At 36.1% G+C, this 21,474-nt stretch overlaps 1 protein-coding gene across 1 annotated transcript in view; it reads left to right on the top strand.

Moving 5' to 3' along the window:
• Nucleotides 1-20,791, top strand: part of CDH12 (cadherin 12) — a 679,766-nt gene extending 658,975 nt beyond the window's left edge. The window contains exons 10-13 of the mRNA XM_034998857.1: nt 7,393-7,514; nt 11,113-11,230; nt 16,399-16,650; nt 19,743-20,791. Coding sequence (XP_034854748.1) covers nt 7,393-7,514; nt 11,113-11,230; nt 16,399-16,650; nt 19,743-20,242 — 992 coding nt within the window. The 3' untranslated portion in view covers nt 20,243-20,791. The remainder of the gene's footprint in view (nt 1-7,392; nt 7,515-11,112; nt 11,231-16,398; nt 16,651-19,742) is intronic.
• Nucleotides 20,792-21,474: the final 683 nt, after the last annotated feature.

Below are 21,474 nucleotides of genomic sequence, written 5' to 3'. Positions count from 1 at the left end.
TCCTTCCTTCCTTCCTTCCTTCCTTCCTTCCTTCCTTCCTTCCTTCCATCTATGGTTTAGGTGCATTTTATTTGTTTTCTTCCAAGATCATCCTACAAAAGAACAAATGTAAAAACCAAAGCCCCAACAAGAGGGTGAGAACAACTTCCTCTTTCCCAGAGCCCTCCGCCTTTCCCTATGTTCCTCAGTTGTGTCACGGCTCCTGTGCATGTGGGTAGAGAGCTTACTACTTTCATCCCCCACCTAGCCCAGAACGGGACCTACCACCTAGCACCCCCTGCCCTCAGTCCCCTTTCTCACATGTTGGTCCTGGTTACAGCAGCCATGGTAAGAACTATTGGGATCAAGTAGGAGTTCTGAATCCCAGAAGGCCATAACCAGGGCTCAGCCCGTGATACTTCTTCCTCTAATTCAGTGCCCTAGGAATGCTGTTGGGCCCAGCACCTCCATCACAGAAGCCAGCTGGTGCATTCTCTGGCCTTAGCTAGAAGCTGGTGCAGGTAAATACAGTCAGACTTGAAGGGGCAGTGACCATCCTCCCACATGAAGAACTGCCATTGGATCTGGCTGGTCCAAGCCTTGAAGTTCCTGATGAGTTGCTTCTTTTCAGCCTCCTTGCCCACCCAGAGTTTGTTGGGGGTGATGTAGCTAGAATGGACGTGGTACTGGGGACAAGCCTTCGTGATGTCTTGTGGGAAGTCCTGTCTCCTCTTTTACCAGGGTGCAAAGGCACCTAAACAGTGGGTATACGTGCAGTTGGGTGGGATGCCTCTGACTCGTCCCACACCTTGTCCATGCAGATGCCACACATGAAGCCCTGCCTGTCCTGCTCCCTCTCAAGGTCCAGGCACTGAAATGGGACCATGAGCTCCCAGGTAGGGTCTGCCTTGGGCCGAGAGTCCTGGGAGTAGCTATGATTCCTGTCAGCAGATAATGGAGACAGGGACTTCCAGAAACTGTCACCAACCTCCTTGCCTTGCTAGCCACCCCCTCCAGACCAGTTTCTGTGACCCAGCAGGCCCCTGCTCAACCCCAATCCATAGGCATAGAAGGCAGATAAATGGGCTTGGAACCCCACTCCAGGCTGCCTGGAGCTATGGATGCAGATAGCTGTATCTATCTCCATAGAAACAGAAGCCTCCCTGGAAATATCTGCTGACCTGGGATAGTAGTAGTGAGCAAAGCACTACAAAGCGCAACTGGACCGCTAGTGACAGTCCCCTTGGGCAAGATTTCTGCATGGTGGTTGGGAGCAGGGACTGCACCCCCACCATGGGCATTGCCATGAGGCCCTGCTTGGTCCATTCCAGCTCAAACCCTAGTGAGAATCTTTCTTTCCTTTTAATATATATTTTAATATTTCTTATGACCAGGATTAGTTATCTATTGCTACATGATAAATTATCATAGAGTTTCTTTGGGTCAGGAATTCTGAAAAGGGGGCGCCTGGGTGGCTCAGTTGTTAAGCGTCTGCCTTCGGCTCAGGTCATGATCCCGGGGTCCTGGGATCCAGTCCCACATTGGGCTCCTTGCTCGGCACAGAGCCTGCCTCTCCCTCTGCCTGCCTGCCACTCCCCCTGCTTATGCTCTCTCTCTCTCACTCTGTGTCAAATAAATAAATAAAATCTTAAAAAAAAAAAAAGGAATTCTGAAAAGGTTTATTTATTTGAAAGAGAGAGAGCAAGAAAGAGAGAGCAAGCATGAGTGGGGAGAAGGGCAGAGGGAGAAGCAGGCTTCCCCCGAATGGGGAGTCACACTCACGGCTCAATCCCAGGACTTCAGCTGAGATCATGACCTGAGCCGAAGGTAGACACTTAAGTGACTGATCCACCCAAGCATCCCTGAAAGGGCTCTTCTAAAAGGAATGGCTTAGGTGGCGCCTGGGTGGCTCAGTCATTAAGTGTCTGCCTTCAGCTCAGGTCATGATCCCAGGGTCCTGGGATCGAGCCCCACATTGGGCTCCCTGCTCAGCGGGAAGCCTGCTTCTCCCTCTCCCACTCCCCCTGCTTGTGTTCTCTCTCTTGCTGTGTCTCTGTCAAATAAATAAACAGAATCTTAAAAAAAAAAAAAAAAAAAAGGAATGGCTTAATATCTCTTCCAGGAAATCTGGAAGACTTGACAGGTGGGGGCTGGAATGTTCTGAAGACTTCGGAAACCCAAAATCACTGAAATCTTTCGTTTTCTGCAGCTAATCCAGCTCCAAGGAGCAATATCAGCCTTATTGTCAAAGAAGACAGCATGTTTGAGATTCATTCAGGTTGTTGTAGCACATATCACTATTTTGTTCCTTTTTGTTGTTGAAGTAATTTTTATTGCATGGATATGTCACATAATGTTTATCCATTCACCAAAAGATAGACATTTGCATTGTTGTCAGTTTTGAAGTGTATACATAATACTTTAATGTGCATTTGTATACAGGTTTTTGTGTGGATGTTTATTTCATCTTCTTGGGTGGATACCTAGGAGGGGAATTGCTGCAATATAAGTTCATGTTTAATGTTTACAGAATGTTCCAACCCATTTTCCAAAGTGATTATACAGTTTTCTGTTTCCATCACCAGAAATCCTTTCCATCTGCAACCCATTTCATTTCTCTTAGCAATGATTTGTGAAGTTCTGTTTGTAAGTCCTGCATCTATTTGCTAAATTTATTCCCAAATATTTTATTATCTTTGATTATATTGTGAATGGAGTTTTTTTTTGTTTTGTTTTTTTTTTTTTTTTGTCTCAGTTTCATTCTTTCCAATCTGGATACTTACATTTTTTTAAATTTTATTTTCATTTGATTGTACAATGGTGAATATATGTGGCAACTATTATTTCCGCCGTTTCCACCCAGTGCCCAATTTTAAAGAGAAAGCACTGACTCACTGTTGAATATGATGTTAGCTATGGGCTTTTTGTAGGTAGACTAGATCAGGTTGAAGATTTTGCCTCCTGTTCATTACTTTTTTAGAAGACTTTTTAAAAATTATGAATGGATGTAAGATTTTGTCAAACGCTAATTCTGAATCTATTTGAGATGGCCATGTGTTTTTTAGTTTTCTTCTAGTAGTATGGTGTGTTGGATTGATTATTCTTGGACATTAAACTAACCTTACATTCTTAGGATAAATGCCATTTGGTCATTGTGTAGTAATTTTATAGTATGCTCTGGAATTGATTTGTTAATATTTTGTTAAGGAACTTTTGTACTTATGTTTCTGAGTGATATTAGCCCATACTGTTTTGTTTTATTTTCTTATGATGTTTTTTCATTGGCTTTGGTAGCAGTATACATAGAATTAAGTGGTGTTTCCTTCTCCATTTCCTGAAAGTTTGTGAAGAATTGGTATTATATGATTTTAAATAGTTGATAGAATTTCCCCAGTGGGGTGCCTAGGTGGCTCAGTCAGTTGAGCATATGCCTTTGGCTCAGGTCATGATCCCAGGGTCTTGGGATTGAGCCCTGCATCTGGCTCTCTGCTCAGCAGGGAGCCTGCTTCTCCCTCTGCCTCTGTTTGCTGCTCCCCCTGCTTATGCTCTCTCTCTCTCTGTCAAATAAATAAATGAAATCTCTAATCTTTAAAAATAAAATATCTCCAGAGTTCAAAAAAAAAATTCCCCCAGTGAAGGCATGTGTGCATGAGATTTTATTGGTTGCGAGATTTTTAATTACAACTTGATTTTATTCATTTGTTTAAGGTCTATTAAGGTTTTGTATTTCTTTTAAAGATCATTGTTGGTAATCTGTGTCTTTCTAGGAATTTGTTCAGTTCATTTATGTTGACTAGATTTTTGGCATATATTCATAATATTCCTTATAGTATTTTAACTCATTTATGATAAACAGTGATTTTTTTTCCCTTCATTCCTTGTTTTTGGAATTTGGCCTTTACCTTTTGTTTTCTTAATTGAAACCGTACTTGAAAATACTACTAATATGGCAATTCTAACTCACTGACTCAGAAAGCTAAGGGAGCTCACTGAGATATCATCAAGGGATGGGGAAAGAAAATCTAACAAAACATTTTTGAAGGCATAGGGGATAAAAACAAAATGATTTCTTGATTATATTATGTGAGCCAAAAACTATTAATAAGCTGGTTATTAAATATAAGCAACATGCATCGATAATAATTGGAATTTAAATGATTTGACTACAAAGAACACAGCAATTAGTCAGGTAAGATTTTGGTTATTTAAAATTTACTAAATTTAGGGATGCCTGTGTGGCTTAGTTGGGTAAGCCTCTGCCTGTGGCTCAGGTCATGATTCCAGGGTCCTGGGATGGAGCCCCACATCGCATCGGGCTCTCTGCTCACTGGGGAGTCTGCTTCTCCCTCTCCCCCTGCCACTCCCCCTGCTTCTGCTTTCTCTCTCTCTCTCTGACAAATAAATAAATAAAATCTTTAAAAAATAAAATAAAGTCTACTAAATTTATATTTGAAACTGTCCTCTACATATTCAGTGATAATTAGTTTCTACATGGCAAAAATATTGGTAATAATGCTCATGCTAAGTCATGATTAAACAAATTTCATCATCGCTGTCCCAAATACAGATTAGATGAGTCAGAATAAAAAGGGTCTTTATTTCTTCAATGTAATTTTCTGAATTATATGCATAAATGAAAAAAATCTATATTACTCTAACAAATTTTATCCTCTTGTAAAAAGTTGAGTGCTTAAGTACAGGAGTTTTGTGCTCGCTTCGGCAGCATATATATTAAGTACAGGAGTTTTTGAACAGAGATGTTACTGCTTCCCCAGTTGGCTTGTCCCTCTGCCCCTCCCCCACTCATGCTCTTCCTCTCTCTCAAATAAACAAATGAAATCTAAAAACAAACAACACGCACAAAACTCTCCTCTTTATACGGCCTCAGGACTTGTACTTTATATATAAAATGGAAAGCGGAGACTGATTTTTATGTTGGCAGAACCTGAATAGGCTAAGTAATTCACATGAATTCCCTAAGCTAATCTGTAATACTAATTTGTTGTCTATTTTTTCAATAGCTAAATAAATTTCAGTTATTTTCTAATGCACGATGTATACTAGAGTTTAAGAGCATGAACTTGGAACCAGAACCCCATCTTATTACTTCCAACTTGTAATTTTTGGGAATCACATTCCCCTTCTGTTCCTCAGAGTTGCACATACAATAATGGGGATAATAATGTCTATAACAGAGTTACTGTGAACCCTAAAAGAGTTAATTTGTAAGCATTACAAATATTAGGCCTAGTTTTTTTTTTTAATTTTGTCGTTATTTTTTATAATTTCCAGGTTTTTCTTACAAAAGTAAACCAAATTTAGCCAATTTTTTTACTTTTACCTACATATTAGGCTATAGGAGTAATTAACACCAAAAATAGATACAGAGCTAGATAACCTCCAAGAAGTGCACTTTGTAATAAGAGTGATGTAATTTACTAGAGGTGATCTAACATTTTATAAAATACCATCACTTATTTAATATAACAAACCTATGAATTTGGGACTATTAATACTGTATGTTTCATACAAAGAAACCAAATTAAAGGTAGATTAAATAACTTCTGAAAATAGCCGACATTTTCTACCAAATAAGATAATTCCCTGTGGCCAATATTAATTTTTTTGCCAATATTAATTTTTATTTTTTTATTTATTTTATTTATTATTTTTTAAGATTTTATTTATTTATTTGACAGAGAGAGACACAGCGAGAGAGGGAACACAAGCAGGGGGAGCGGGAGAGGGAGAAGCAGGCTTCCCGCCAAGCAGGGAGCCCAATGCGGGGCTCGATCCCAGGACCCTGGGATCCTGACCTGAGCCGAAGGCAGACGCTTAACGACTGAGCCACCCAGGAGCCCCTACCAATATTAATTTTTAAATCATACTTTCTGCATGCTTCTCCAAGATTACCAATACACCTTCTATAAGCACATCCTCTATTACAGAATGTACCATTCATCCCCACTTTGTGTTATCTGTGTGTGTACTGGTACACAATGATGGATTTCACTGTGTCATATGTGAATATGTGAACATTTATTATGATACTGTTTATAGTGCCTATTATTTTCTAATAAATTTTAGCACAGCAGGGTAGTGGAGAGTTGGCAGAGTCAGTCATGTGTTGAACTTTTGTATGCTTCTTTGAAAGAATCCAGATAGAGGTCTAAAAGAATACTAACATGAATCATCAGCAGCACTGCAGATGAAGGATTTAACACATAAACCAATCAATAGAGAAGGTAGGGTGGCATACACATGGTATTTGGATTTCCATAGTCCTGGGTTGGAATTTTAACTTCCCATTCCCCTAAAGGTGTGACTCTGGGCAGGGTCCTTCAACAATTTGGGGCAGTTTATCCAACGGTAAAATTTCATATGGTAAAATTTTATAACAAGAAAGGTAAACTCTGCATTGCTATGCCTTACTAACTTAATTTTTTTTGAGTCTTCTTCAACAAATGACAGGGAAGCAGGTAATGTATCAAGGGCTGGGGCTAAAACTTTTGATGGGATTTGGCACTTTTTCAAAACAACACTTTTTTTTTTTTAATCTACTATAGGAAGAAAATCCTTATTCTTTCTTTTCTTATCACCAGCAAGTCATTTCAGTGTGTATCCTAGCTTTCCATAATCTGTGTCTTCTACTTCCTTAAGTCTGTTTTTTAAAACTTTATTTATAAAAGCCCCTTCTCCTTCATTTTCCTTGTAATTTATCATCCTTTTCAGGAAGAATCATTTTGAAATAACTTTTTAAATATGTAGATGATCCTACCCAATAAAGTTTTAATTATATGGACACAACATAGAAAACATGTTTTATCCAGTGAAAATTATCACTATTATTGAAGGCTGGTTCTGTGCGCTCTGGTATGATGACTACATGTTTGATAAAATACTAGCCAGATGGTTGACTTTAACTTTGGTGGTGAGTGAATTTCAGGATGAACACTGGTATGGGGCACCATTAGTGTTCCGACAGCAAAACCCTGACATACTTACCCATCTTTTTATCATTTATACTTGGCACGCTGCAGAGTTTCCCATTAAGGAAGGATCATTTGACTTCTTTATAATGGCTGATTTAAAATAATAATAATAATAATAATGGGTGCCTGGATGGCTCGGTCAGGTAAGCCTCAGACTCTTGATATCCACTCAGGTCATGATCTCAGGGTCCTGGGATGCAGCACTGCACTGGGCTCCACACTCAGCAGGGAGTCTGCTTCTCTCTCTCTCTCTCTCTCTCTTTCTCTCCCTCTGTGCCCCGCCTCCACTCACACACACTCTCTCTCTGAAATAAATAAATAAATCTTTAAAAAAATTTTAAAATGTTTAATACTATTTACTGTAAGAATGATAACTGACCAGATTTTATAACTGTCTGTTCTCTTTTTATGTTTTCAACAGGTAACCCATTATTAAGCAGCAAAGTCAACATATTGATTAATGTCTTAGATGTCAATGAATTTCCTCCAGAAATATCTGTGCCATATGAGACAGCTGTGTGTGAAAATGCCAAACCAGGACAGGTATCTTATCAATATTGTTAACGGATAGCATATAAAGACCTACTATATGCATATGTTTCAGGGTAGAAGACCATAGATAAATGCATGTACACACACACATCGATACCTATATCAATATCAATACTGATAATGATAGATAGATGGATAATTTTTCCCCTGGATCATATGTTTTCATAAAAAAAAAAAAACCCACAAGAGATAGTAAACTCATAAATTAAGGGTGAATTTATGGATGTAGAAATAACATCCCAAGGGATAATTTGATGATGGCCTAGTGAATATTCTTCGTATAACTAAACAGTCTAGGATTGCAGATCTGCTACATTTTCTACTCCTTTACTGTGGACTTTTTATAGAATCTGTGACTATAAACCCAGTAAGCAAACAACTTTAGAGTGCATTCTTCTAGAGTGTTTCTTGCTTTGCTCACATGTTTTATGAAGGGGTACAGAAGAGCTCTGTAGCCCATTAAAAATGTAAGGCTTCTTTCTCTGGTGGCCTTGAGTAGAACATCTGGGTTATTCAAAATCTCTGAATTACACTTTCCTTATTAAGTCCATATTGCTCTGGTTCTAGTGGGAGATGTCATGAAGGAGGACCACATGGTTATGAAAGTTACTGTCAAAATCCCAGATTTAATGTGAGTGGTGCTGGGTTGCCAGTTTTTTTTCCCTAGACTATTATAGATGAATGAATAAAATAATATAATGTTATAATGCGACATGATGATATAATATGATATGATATAATGAATGAATCAAGCATGGGCAAATGATGAGAGTATGTCATGAAATAAAAATATGATTAAACCAATACTGTGCACCTAGTTTCCAAAGGAAAAAGACGTCAGTATGCTTGCCTCGCTTTGTATTTTAATCACCTTTAAATAGCATAACTATTCATTTAAGTAAATTTGAAGTTTTAATTCTTACTGAAAAAAATCTTAATATTTAAAACAGTATCTTTTTTGAAAGAAGTTATTCCTTAATATTCAGTATTTGTTTCAATTTGAATGTTTTATACTGCTTTGTAGAAAAACTGTCCCATAACCCTAATCTTATGAAGTCCACTAGCTATGTAGCTATTAATTTAAAATTAAAAATCAGTGTTCTCATGCATACTAGCCACATTTTAGTTGCTCAATGGCTGTATCTACTAAGTGGCTACCATTTTTTGTCCATATAAATATAGAATATTTCCATCAGTGCAGAAACTTCTAGTGAACTGTGATGCTCTAATCCTTTCTCTGATAATTTGGGGAAAGTATTAAATTTATTAAAACCTGACTTATTTAGTCAGATTTCCCAATTGATAAATTTGCAACCTTAATTTTGAATAGATGCAGAAATGCATTAAAAATAAATTTTAAGCCTTTATCATTTAAATGTACCCACAATTTACATGGGATAAATCCAGTGCCTTCTTTAGTTCCTAAAAGAGTAGATGCTGCATAAATGTTTAAACAAATATTAAACCAATTTGGTTATTTGAGAAGTTACAAGAGGTTTTCTGAAATTCCACAACTTAGCAATTTCTCACTTTCCAGATCCCTCTACCCTCACCCCCAAAAACCCAACTCTCTATTTTTTTTAGTTAGGAATATTAATTATTTTATATCAGTAAGACTCTTGTAATGAACAAAATGAAAGTCCTTTCAGAAATAGAACTCCATTTGATGCTTCTCTGCTTGTCTAGTAAACTAAAGAGTTTGAAAAGTTGGGAAAAGTAGAAATGACCTGAGGTTTTCTTACATCTGGGCAGAGTGGTAAGCAATCTGTGAGGTCCTTGGAGGCTCTTTTTCTAATAAATACTTATTGGGTTTTCTACTGGGCCACATTTGTTACTGGAGTTTTCAGGGAGTGTGGTATGTGAGCATTTTCTGCTCTTGACCCCAGGCATTCTGCCCATTGTCTAGGAACTATGCATAGGAACTGTCTATCACTTCTGGCCTATAATTGAATATGTATGCATGCATATGTATGTATTTTTATATGCATGTATGTGTTATCTATCAAGAGACAAAAGAGAAGAGAGAGAAAGATGATGCTATCTAAATCAACAGTGATATATACAGTGAATTCCTGAAGTATGAGAGTTTTTTTTTCCTTAGGGCAATGACTCCCAAGTGTCAATTCCAGATAAGTGCCTGTTTTTACTAAAACTTTCTTCTCTGTCTGCTGTTTGAAAGGACATTGCTTCATTCTAAAGTTATGTTCTTGGTATTTTTTGATGTTAAATAACTTTAATTTGGTAAATTGTTATGCTTGCTGATAGTAGTTAAAGGCAAAACAAAACAAAGCACCTGGTAACCCAATCCCCTGATAATTTAGAGAAAACTTATGGATGGGATAATAGTGATATGACTGAGCATATGAGTTTATGTGAAGTTATCTAAGTTGAAGTTTTATAGAATTGTGACTGATTCACAGTGAACCAGGGAACCGAAATTCTCATTAGAAAACCAATTTGTCAAATTAGAAATTACTAATATGGCGCCAGGCCCTCGAAGTCACAGTAGATACACTTATGTGTGAGTGTGTGATTTTGTATGCGTGTGTACTATGGGGACATAGATCATAGTAATAAGATTGAGTTTTAGCCATGGAATGAAAACAAAAAGTAGTAAGTAAATCACATATAGAACACATGATGTGTGCTTTTGCCCACTGTGACAAAGACACAGTACTTGAAATAAAAGGTCTTCCTCTGACAAATTCAAATTTTGCCTAAGAAAGTGATCACCTGAGCACGACTCTGCTCTCACTCTCTTCTACACCCATTTCCTGAAATGCTTTCAGATTCAAAGCCATTGGATATGTTAATAAAATACAACCTCAAAGCTATTATAATTTGCTTATCTATATGGTGAATTATCAATTTCACAGTTTGGCTCTCAGAAGTTGTTTTTACTCTCCAAATTCTTAAGGGCATTTTCTTGAAATATCAGAATTTTAACTGCTAAACACACAACCTATGGGAAGTGATTTAGGAAAAATTTTGAAACTGGGTTGTTATAGTGCTTCCTTCTTTAAAAAACTTTATGAAAATACATTTAGTATTCTTGCTCATTGGGGGAAAACAAATATAAGGACAAAACCAGATATACATCCTTTGTATTTCTCTTTCTCATCATTTTATTTATTTATGAAAATAAAACTCATTCTCACAAATAAAACTATACTAAAATTTTGCTATCGCAAGGGCTTTTAAATAATCAGAGATTTTCTTTCCAGGAAGCATTTTCATATTTAGGTTAGAAAGCATTTATATTATTTAGTTTAAAATGCAAGCAAGTGCATTTTAATTTTATTTTGCTTTTTAGTGAGAATTTTCAATGGTGTTAAGCTTTTTTAGTTATGCAGATATTGATTTGGAATTCGCCCATACCCTATAATTGTACCTGCCATTATGAACTGTAAATGTTTAGATATGTGTTCATAAAAATCATTTGTAAATAATTGGCTCACTGATATGAATCCTAGAAATGTCATTTCTATCTCCTTGCATGCATCATTGGATAAACTTATTAGTCTGCTGTATGTAAAGTTCCCTTTGAAACTCATGACTGACTTCAAGTTTCATCTCAACTTTGTTTCAGATAATTCAGATAGTCAGCGCTGCAGACCGAGATCTTTCACCTGCTGGGCAGCAATTCTCCTTTAGATTATCACCCGAAGCTGCCATCAAACCAAATTTTACAGTCCGTGACTTCAGAAGTAAGTTTAACCCCATAAAAAAGAAAAAAACCTCTTATCATGTAACTTTGTAAAAGGACACAAAGGTAGAAATCAATGTTTTTCTAAAAGCACTCAATTTCATAAAATATGGAAATTCATATACGAAAAATACAAAATTCTATAGCTAGCAGTAAATTAAATATTTAACCTATATAGTTTGTATCTAATGAGGCAAATTGCTTCCATTTATAATGTGGACAGTCCCTTAATGTGTCAAGCAAAACCGGCCTATCTGGGAAATTGAATGCTTTCTATGTTTTAAATATATCATTTGTTCCACATGCACATTACTTGTACAAACAAGTCGGTAACTTCTTAGTAACTGGTTTATTTGAATAACACAGAGCACAACACAGGTTAAGAATACAGGCTTTGTAATTAGAATAACAAAGGTTTTCCTTCCCACTCCATTATGTCCTCAATGGCAGATTCTCAGTGTATTAAGTTAAACTGAATAATTTTAAACTCCTAGTCGAACTGAATCAGCCTCATAGTATTTATATTAAATAAAATAATGCATGCAAATCCTTTAACACAATACCCAAAGTGATTTTAGTTGCCACCTCTACTATCATATCTGCACTTTCGTATCTACCACCAATGTTACTACCATCATCACCACTGTTACTGCTACTAATACCATCACATCTGCTACTGTTACACTCACTACAAAAATACAATGGACACTAGATCACAAATATTAAAGCTAAGCACTGGTCAGTCGTTCTGAAACTATTAATTCTGTGACTTGAGGATATTTTATCCCTTCTGTTTCCATAGTTATGAAATTGGGATTAGAATCACCTGAGTTCATAATATTGGATAGTAAAAAGCTAATTTCTTACTAAATTCTATGCTTATAGAACGAATGAACCAATTGTGATGAGATAATGATGATGATGATGATGATGATGATGATGGACAGAAGTCAAAGGATGTCTGAGTACATTTACTTTTCTGCAAATATTTAGAGGAAAGAAAGCAGACATTTTGTCATAGAAAGAGATTCAGTAGGATTTGCTTCATCTGATAATGTAATGCGAGGGATGACAGTAAATGCAAGAGGGTCCCAAATATGAAGAGCCTTATAAGTAGAGAGACCACATATTTTTTTTTAAGATTTTATTTATTTATTTGAGAGAGAAAGAATGAGACAGAGAGAGAGCATGAGAGGGGGGGAGAGTCAGAGGGAGAAGCAGACTCCCTGCTGAGCAGGGAGCCTGATGCGGGACTTGATCCCGGGACTCCAGGATCATGACCTGAGCTGAAGAAAGTCGCTTAACCAACTGAGCCACCCAGGCACCCGAGAGACCACGTATTTTGCTATGAAAATCAGAACACTTTGGAGAATAGAAGTGGACAATATTAGTAATTTTAATTAGAACAGCTCACATAAAATAGGGCTATCCAAGACAAATCAGACTATGTGGTCACCCTAACTACAAGCCATTTGAAAGGATTATAACTTAAATCCAATGACTTCAGAAGTCTTTGAAAGATTTACAAGAGCATAGTATGTTCAGATTTGCATTAGGAAGATCAGTTTGGTTGTAGCACGGAAAAGATAATAGGAGGATATAGGATTACTTCTGATGCTATTGCAGGAGTGGGTGAGAAAGAATTAGATTAAAGTAATGGCAAATGGAGACATGTGGATAGAGATAGAATCCATAGGGCTTGATGCTAGATTGCCTAGATTCCATGTGTAAATACAACGGAGAAGACTAATCAGACTTCCAGATCCCTGGCTTGGGCAACAAGGTCGATGGTCACATCATTCAGGAACATAATTTGACTGTTTCCCCATTGTATCTTTGCTGGAGAAACTATATCCGATTAATCATGATAATATGAATCAGATCATTTTGCCTTATAGCATAGTGTTTTCTCACAATTTGAATATTGTTTGCTATTCATATGCCATTTACTATATTCTCTATTTTATCTTAAGTTATATTTTAAGTAAGTGTAAGTTTTTAAAAACTGAATAGAAATCTTTTTTTCACTTCACATATTTACCTTTTTAAAAAAACTTTTCCCCCTGGGGGTTTAAATTCTGCTCACTTAGCAAATTTCGATCAACTATAGTCACCATGTTATACATTAGATCCTCAGGCTTTATTCATCTTATAATTAAGAATCTGTATCTTTTTTACCAATCTTTCCCCATTTTCTCCATACTCGGCCCCTGACAACTGCATTTCTACTGTTTTTAGAAGTTCCTTTTTTTAAAAAAATCTTTTTTAGATTCCCCATATAAATGTTACCATGTGCAGCATTTCTCTTTCTCTGTCTGGCTTATATCACTTAGCATAATGCTCTCCAGGTTAATCCATGTTATCATAAATGGCAATATTTCCTTCTTTCTTATAGCCTAATGATACTCCATTGTGTGCATATATGTTTATGGTTTGTATGATATATATTAACTTTACCTGTTCTTCAGTAGAAACTATTTTAAGAGTGGACATGAGGTTTAATATCTTTTTTTCCCACCGTGAACAGCACAATGAATTTTTTATGGCCATATATCAATAATAAGAATATATTGAAAATACAGTAATCCCCTCTTTTCTGTTGAGGGATATGGTCCTAGACACCCAGTGGATGCCCGAAACCAAAAATCCTGTGAGAAAGGGTATTCCTGTGAGTGCTAGGCTTCCTGCGATTAGTGAGGTGGTAGTGAATGGCAGTACCACGTATGGTACTGAACCCTGTGTGTATATATATATATAATAGATAGATAGATAGATAGATAGATAGATAGATAGATAGATAGATATAATATTTTACTATACACACATACCCTATGATAATGTTTAATTTATAAGTTAGACACAGTAAGTAATTAACAGCAATAATAATAAAATAGAACAATTGTAACAATATGCTCTCATAAAAGTTATGTAAATATGATCTCTCTCTTTCTTGAACTATTTTGTATTGTACTCACCCTTCTTATGATGATGATGTAAAATGATAAAATGCTTACGTGGTGAGATGAAATCACCTTTGGACCGTACATCAGAAAGCGGATCATCTCCTTCCAGGCCAAGTTTGACTTGGGGCAACTGAAATCAGAGAAAGTAAAACCGTGGATGGGGGGAGGGGGCTACTGTAAACATAAAAGAATAGGAGGCCTTTTGATATAATATGTTCAGGAACATTGAATCCATGACTCCTCAAGTGCAAATATATCAGCTTTTCCAAACCCCTACTTTTATTAATAATTTTCACCTAGATTTCAAATTATTTACTAAATATTTGTAGTAAATCCTGACTGTTCCTTTTCCTCAGACTCAAGTATTCAGTCAGCTGCTGAAGATTTCAATGTGAATTCAATTAGCCCCCATTTTTTTATTCCTACTGTCATCATAAGTACCCAGCATTACTAAGTCTCATTGGGAATATTATAATTGACATTTGGCATCTTGATATTTAGTTTTTCAATTTTTTTTTAAAGATTTCATTTATTCATTTGAGACAGAGAGAATGAGAGACAGAGAGCATGAGAGGGAGGAGGGTCAGAGGGAGAAGCAGACTCCCTGCTGAGCAGGGAGCCCGATGCAGGACTCGATCCCGGGACTCCAGGACCATGACCTGAGCCGAAGGCAGTCGCCTAACCAACTGAGCCACCCAGGCACCCTTTTGTTTTTCAATTTGAAAAATTTCTTCTATGTAATAATAAATCATCTTCCCATGTAAAACAGTCATATCAAGTAAAGTTTTCTCAACTTCGTGCTTCTATTGAAATGAGTCTAGAGAAGCTGCCTAATTTTTAGTTGTTGAATCTAGAATATACAAAGAGATGAATGGCATTTTACTGAGATAGTAACATTTTTCTGAAATACCTGTATTTTAATGAGTAATATATATTTTTAAAATTAGTTTCCTTGATTCCAAAGTGGATATCATATATGGCTATAATAAATTAAATATTAACATGTTTTTTAAAATAGCAAAATATAATGGGCACCTGGGTGGCTCAGTTGGTTAAGCGACTGCCTTCAGCTCAGGTCATGATCCTGGAGTCCCGGGATGGAGTCCCGCATCGGGCTCCCTGCTCAGCAGGGAGTCTGCTTCTCCCTCTGACCCTCCCCCCTCATGCTCTTTATCTCATTCTCTCTCTCAAATAAATAAATAAAATCTTAAAAAAAATAAAATAAAATAGCAAAATATTTCTAGGAGTTACTTTAATAGACAAAAAAATGAAATGGTGTTATGAATAAAACCAAATTCCCACTTCTATGTGTAGGAATAAAAGAAGTAAAGAAAAAATGTGTGCAAAATAATACTTTCAATAGTAGTATTAATTGCATTTATATAAAATTTAAAATATTTATTGTTTTGAATCATTCTAAGTAAATATTGCTATTGTTGATTTTGTCAGAACTAAAATGAGTTATTTTTGTACTTATATTAAAATAGTGATTATTATAATTTATTACGTTTAAAATTTTTAATGAATCTTGATGTTTTTAACACACTTTATTTTCCATTTCTCTTATACTAACTAATGTACAAAAGTAAAAGATATTATATACATATACGCATATATACATATACATGTACAAAAGTGAACGCTATATATATATATACATATATGCGTATGTAAATATATATGTATAAAGTGTACATATTTTTTACCATATATATCATAGATATAGATCTGGGAAAAATAAAAAATCAAATGCTAAACTGATTTTGTTGTCTTTTAAAGAACAAGTTCATAGGTGAGATATTTTACAGACTCATGCTTTGTAATCTCTGCTCTTCCATCATGTAAGAAAACACCCACAGATGTATTTTTTTTCTCAATGAGATTTCAATGTTAAAAAAAAAAAAGTGGGTCAACAGACACACACACAAATGGGTCAACACAAAATACTTCTAGTCTTATAAACAGTTTTATATTCTTTCTGAATTAAAAATTTAATTCTTACACCAGACAAGATTAACGTTTCTTCTTTTCCTAAGGATTATTTTGATTACATTTGGCAGCTTTCATAATAATACAAGAAAGAATTAAAATATGGATGCATTTTTGCTGATGCAAGAAGAGCTTCCTACTGTTTAACTGATACCAACTTTCAAATTTGAAGCGAAGCTTTTAGTAACTCTCTTATCACAAATGTCATGTTTTGTAGACAACACAGCTGGAATTGAAACCCGAAGAAATGGATACAGGCGTAGGCAGCAAGAGATGTATTTCCTTCCTGTTGTAATAGAAGACAGCAGCTATCCTGTGCAGAGCAGCACCAACACAATGACTATTCGAGTTTGTAGATGTGACTCTGATGGTACCATCCTGTCTTGTAATGTGGAAGCAATTTTTCTACCTGTGGGACTCAGCACTGGGGCTTTGATTGCAATCCTACTGTGCATTGTTATACTCTTAGGTTGGTTTCAGTATTAATCACGTATTCTCTCTCTCTCCATCTCTCTCTCTCCTCTGTGCCTCTCTCTTCACAATTTACCATGTAAATCAGGTTTTTCTTCATTGAGGTTTTGACCTTCATTGAGATGTCACATCTGGATAGAAGGAAAATTATCTATATTGAGTGATATTTTTATTAATGTTAAATTTCTATTTACTATCTCATGTCTATATACCATTTGGAATAAATAAATAGCATCAGAACACAAAACTATGTTCAACCCCTTGGAGATTTTAACTAATAACAGTTTGTTGCACTTGCCACAGTGAAATTTTCTGTAACAAATATCCCATTTACAGCAGTGGGGTTTTTTTAAGTGTTTTTTTAAAAAAATTCATTTTACATTCCAGTAATTGTTGTTCCCTAATAAGATATTATATAAATCTTTAAAAATATACTAGATGATCAGTAGCTTTCAAATGCCAGTTCAATAAAGGAAGAAAAGAGAAAGAACAGGAAAAGAGTGAGAAAGTGAAAGCACCCCCAAATTTTCTCTTTTTTTTTGTTTAAAATGCCAGCCGAAAACAGTTCTTATTCCAGTTTTCTCACATCTCACATCAAAATTCTAACCATTACCCCTAGAACACAACACACTGAAATATCTAGAAGCCCTGCAAAGAAAAAGGACGGAGGTAATACATTCTGTAACATCTCTGTAAGAATTAATATAAATCTACTTTAGGGGTTTCGTTCTCCCATTAGTTCTGTTCAGCTGGCTCCCTTCACTTATTAATTCACCGGCAGATTCACAAGACCAGAGAGAGCTTTTCTGTTTTGCCAGTCATTTCTTTAAATTCAAATGGCAACAGATTACAATTGGGCATTGTGGAATCCGTTTATATATGCTTCACAAATGTAGATGCATACATTTATCTTAAGATAGGAAATAACAACAACAACAAAAAACTAGGATGTAAGGCATCGAGTAAGGCATTATATCATAGTTTATGGAGAACATTCTCCAAGTCAGAAACTCATGTTAGTTTGGAGATTGAAGTTCTAGTGCGATTTTAATGGTATAGGGTATTAATTCCACATAAGTAAGTTTGGTATCCAGAAAAAAAAAAGTTTCCTTTCTATCCTTATAATTTATAAGTTACCTCTGGCATCTGTGCTGTTGATACGAACCTTAGAAGGCAGGATTCAGAATAATATTCTCACATCTGAAATTGAACACCATCAATTAGTTGTTTAACCTCAAATCCAATGTTACTTTTTCATGCTTCTCTCTTGTCTAGGAGCCACCTGAGTCCCAGATCACATCAACCTAGCATGACTTGGCATGTTCTGGGCACTCACTTTTGGCTTCTTTGGCCCTTTTACAGTGTAGCGAGTAATCTTGCTCTGGTCAGCAGCAGCATGTGCCTCCATCTGTCAGTCATTTCTCCAGATGCTTACTGAGGGTCCACGGTGCGCTTGCACACTTCTAGCATGTGAACTTTCCAGGATACAGCAGGGGGTGGTGGCCCTATTTGTCCTGCCATGGGGTGTACTTAAAACCCAACTATTCTTGGACTTCCTTAACCAATCTCAGACTCCTTCAGATCTTTCCTTAGCCATTTTCATAGCTTTCCTGGGAGGAGGGAAAGCAAGAGTATCTTGTGGGGTCTAGGTATCTTGTAGGGGGTCCTCAGGTACATCAGTTAGAAGTGCCTTCTCAGCCAGAGCAGGTCCAAAGCCATTTTATATGCAAGGCATCTCGATGAGGCTTCCAGTTTCTCACTCATTCTCTGGGTGAGCAACAGTCTTTTTAGATTTTGGATTTCCCTAAATGCTAGGAGGAGTGCAGAGGGCTAAACATTTCTTCAAGGCCTATTGTACAGAAGCTCTACCTATATCTCCTCCCTCCTTCCAGTTGGTCAAACTTTAATTTTGGAGGAAGAGGGAATAAATGAGCTCTCATCATCACTCAATCTTCTCAAATTTCTAATCGTATGATGAGAGTTTTCCAGACCCTGCTGTAGTAAATCAAACACACTTTGTCTTTCAACCTGTTGCCACCTCTGTGGAGGAGAGGGGTTTTTATGATGAGCAAAACTGAGCACTGACTTCATCATTTGAATCTGTGCCCATTCACTTCTAGAGGAAATAAACCCTTTCTTTTTTTTTAAGATTTTATTTATTTGTTTGAGATAGAGATAGCGAGAGAACACGCAAGCGCTCGCATGCAAGGACTCATGCTTGAGCGAGGGGGAGGAGCAAAGGGAGAGAGAGAAGTAGGCTCCTTGCTATGCAGGGACCCTGACACGGGGCTCAATCTCAGGACCCCCAGATCATGCCCTGAGGTGAAGGTAGACACTTAACTGAGCCACCCAGGCACCCTGAAATAAATGCTTTCAATTTAACAGATTGCTGTGCATCAACTAGGAACAAAAATAGATTTACATTATGAGAGTATATAAATTATTTCAAAATTTTATCATGCTTCATGAACGTAAACTGAACACTAGCATTTGGTTTGGAAAATATCTCAACATGGCAGGACACAGAATTGAAATAATTAGAGGTCTTGGTTGACATGATTTATAAAACTAAGGCCCTTATATTCTACACTCTTCTTTCCTTCCTTTCTCCTTTCCTTCCTTCTTTTCTTCCTTCTCTTTTTAAAATTTATTGCTTTTAAAAGTTATTGTCACATGAAGATTTGGATTTATTTCATTAGAAATGTAAGTGTTGCAACTGGGAAATCTAGCTATGAATAATATGTGTTATTTATGGGCTATAATATTCAAGTTTTATTATACCAACACTATACAGCTCTCTATATGCTTAGAACAACCATTCTTTTAAAAAATTTGTAACACACACTTTTTAACTGATACCAAAATATTAAGATATAATATAAATTAAATATAAGACTGTAATTGCTTGATTTTGTGAATAATTTTGCTAAGATTTGTTAGCTACAATTTCAAAATGAAGTTGCATAAGCATAGATATGATCCTTATTGTATAATATATTTACTTTGAAAATAACGTGTTGGCAAGCCCTGATCAATTTTTTGGAGATGTGAACTACACATTCTCAACTTGCAATTTTTGTCTTGTTCTAGCCATAGTTGTGCTGTACGTAGCTCTGCGAAGGCAGAAGAAGAAAGACACTCTAATGACCTCTAAAGAAGACATCCGAGACAACGTTATCCATTACGATGATGAAGGAGGTGGGGAGGAGGACACCCAGGCTTTCGACATTGGTGCTCTGAGAAATCCGAAAGTGATTGAAGATAACAAAATTCGCAGGGATATAAAACCAGACTCTCTCTGTTTACCTCGTCAGAGACCACCGGTGGAAGATAACACAGACATACGGGATTTCATTAATCAAAGGCTACAGGAGAATGATGTGGACCCAACTGCCCCACCATACGATTCATTGGCAACATATGCGTATGAAGGAAATGGATCAGTAGCAGACTCCCTTAGCTCTATAGACTCTCTCACCACAGAAGCGGACCAGGACTACGACTATCTGACAGACTGGGGACCCCGCTTTAAAGTCCTGGCAGATATATTTGGTGAAGAAGAGAGTTATAACCCTGATAAAGTCACTTAGGGTGGAAGCGAAGGATAAAACACAACCAAAATGAGACATTTAAGAAAAAGAAACACAAATAGAAATCACAGACACACACACACACACACACACACACACCAGGCTTTATAGGACACAATCCTTTGATTATCTGGTTTCTAGCAAGTTGCTGTATTTATCATATTGTCAGTTTTGTTTTATTCTGCCGACACAAGATAAATCCTATTATGTGTACTTGCTTGATTTTGTTTTGTTATTTTGGAAACACACTGAGACAAGCTCAGGCCTATTAAATACAATTTACTGACATGACAACATAGAACGAAGATAGCTATGTGGCATCACGGTGGAAGAGTGTTAGGTTTTTCTTAATTCCACTAAAGTGCCTCTTGAAACTCTTATCATTTAAAATGGTGTATCATACACTCTGCTGTGATGACATTGCAGGATTCAGAGATACAGAGGACAGAAAACAAAGACGCTGTCTTTGTCAAGGAACAATAGCAACATGCTGACTTCTAATTCCTTCTGAGGAAAAGAGAACACTTTCTGAACTTCATTTTCTTATAATTCAAAGGTTTTTTTTTTTCTTTTTTAAACTGTATGCCAAAACATATTTGTTTTTCCTACCCTTTCAGAAAATTGAAATAAACGCGATAATATGAAATTCATTATGTAAGTCCTGAATTTTAAAAGCAATGTTTGACCTTAACATTAGTTCACATTAAAGGTGTTCAGTAAAATGTTCCTTTGTTTCCAAAAAAAATTTTAAAAAAAGGAAATTAAAAAAAAATTCCCTCTGGATAAAGAGAGGCCTCAGGGCTGAAACTCCACACTAAAATAAATACTGGTTTTGTCTTCATACTGTGCTGGTGTGTGGAAAGTTGGTTTTAACAAATCATCAGATTATGAAAGTTTTCAGTCACAGATAAAATTTTTAAGTTGTGTTTCTATGAAATTTTTTAAGGAAAAAAGTGCCATTAATTTAAACACGGGAAAATTCATTACATAGCTTCTCAGAGTTTCTTATAAACCAGTGATTTTTTTGTCAACTAAGACAATAAAATGCTTATCAAATAATACAGGATGGATTTATAACATCTCTAAAAATATTTATTATATACTACTAAACAAATGAAAAATCAGGGATTTCAGAAAAATCAAACCAGTTACTAATTACTAAAATAAACACAAATGCAAAATCAGGCAGTTGATTTATTTATTGAATTAACATGGACTTCAACTTTGGAAAC

The sequence above is a fragment of the Mirounga leonina genome, unplaced genomic scaffold (genome assembly GCF_011800145.1).
Source record: "Mirounga leonina isolate KUSES-001 unplaced genomic scaffold, KU_Mleo_1.0 Mir_95, whole genome shotgun sequence".
Taxonomy (NCBI): Eukaryota; Metazoa; Chordata; class Mammalia; order Carnivora; family Phocidae; genus Mirounga; species Mirounga leonina.
Note: the sequence above shows the minus strand (reverse complement) of the source record. Positions and strands in the feature narration are given on the sequence as shown.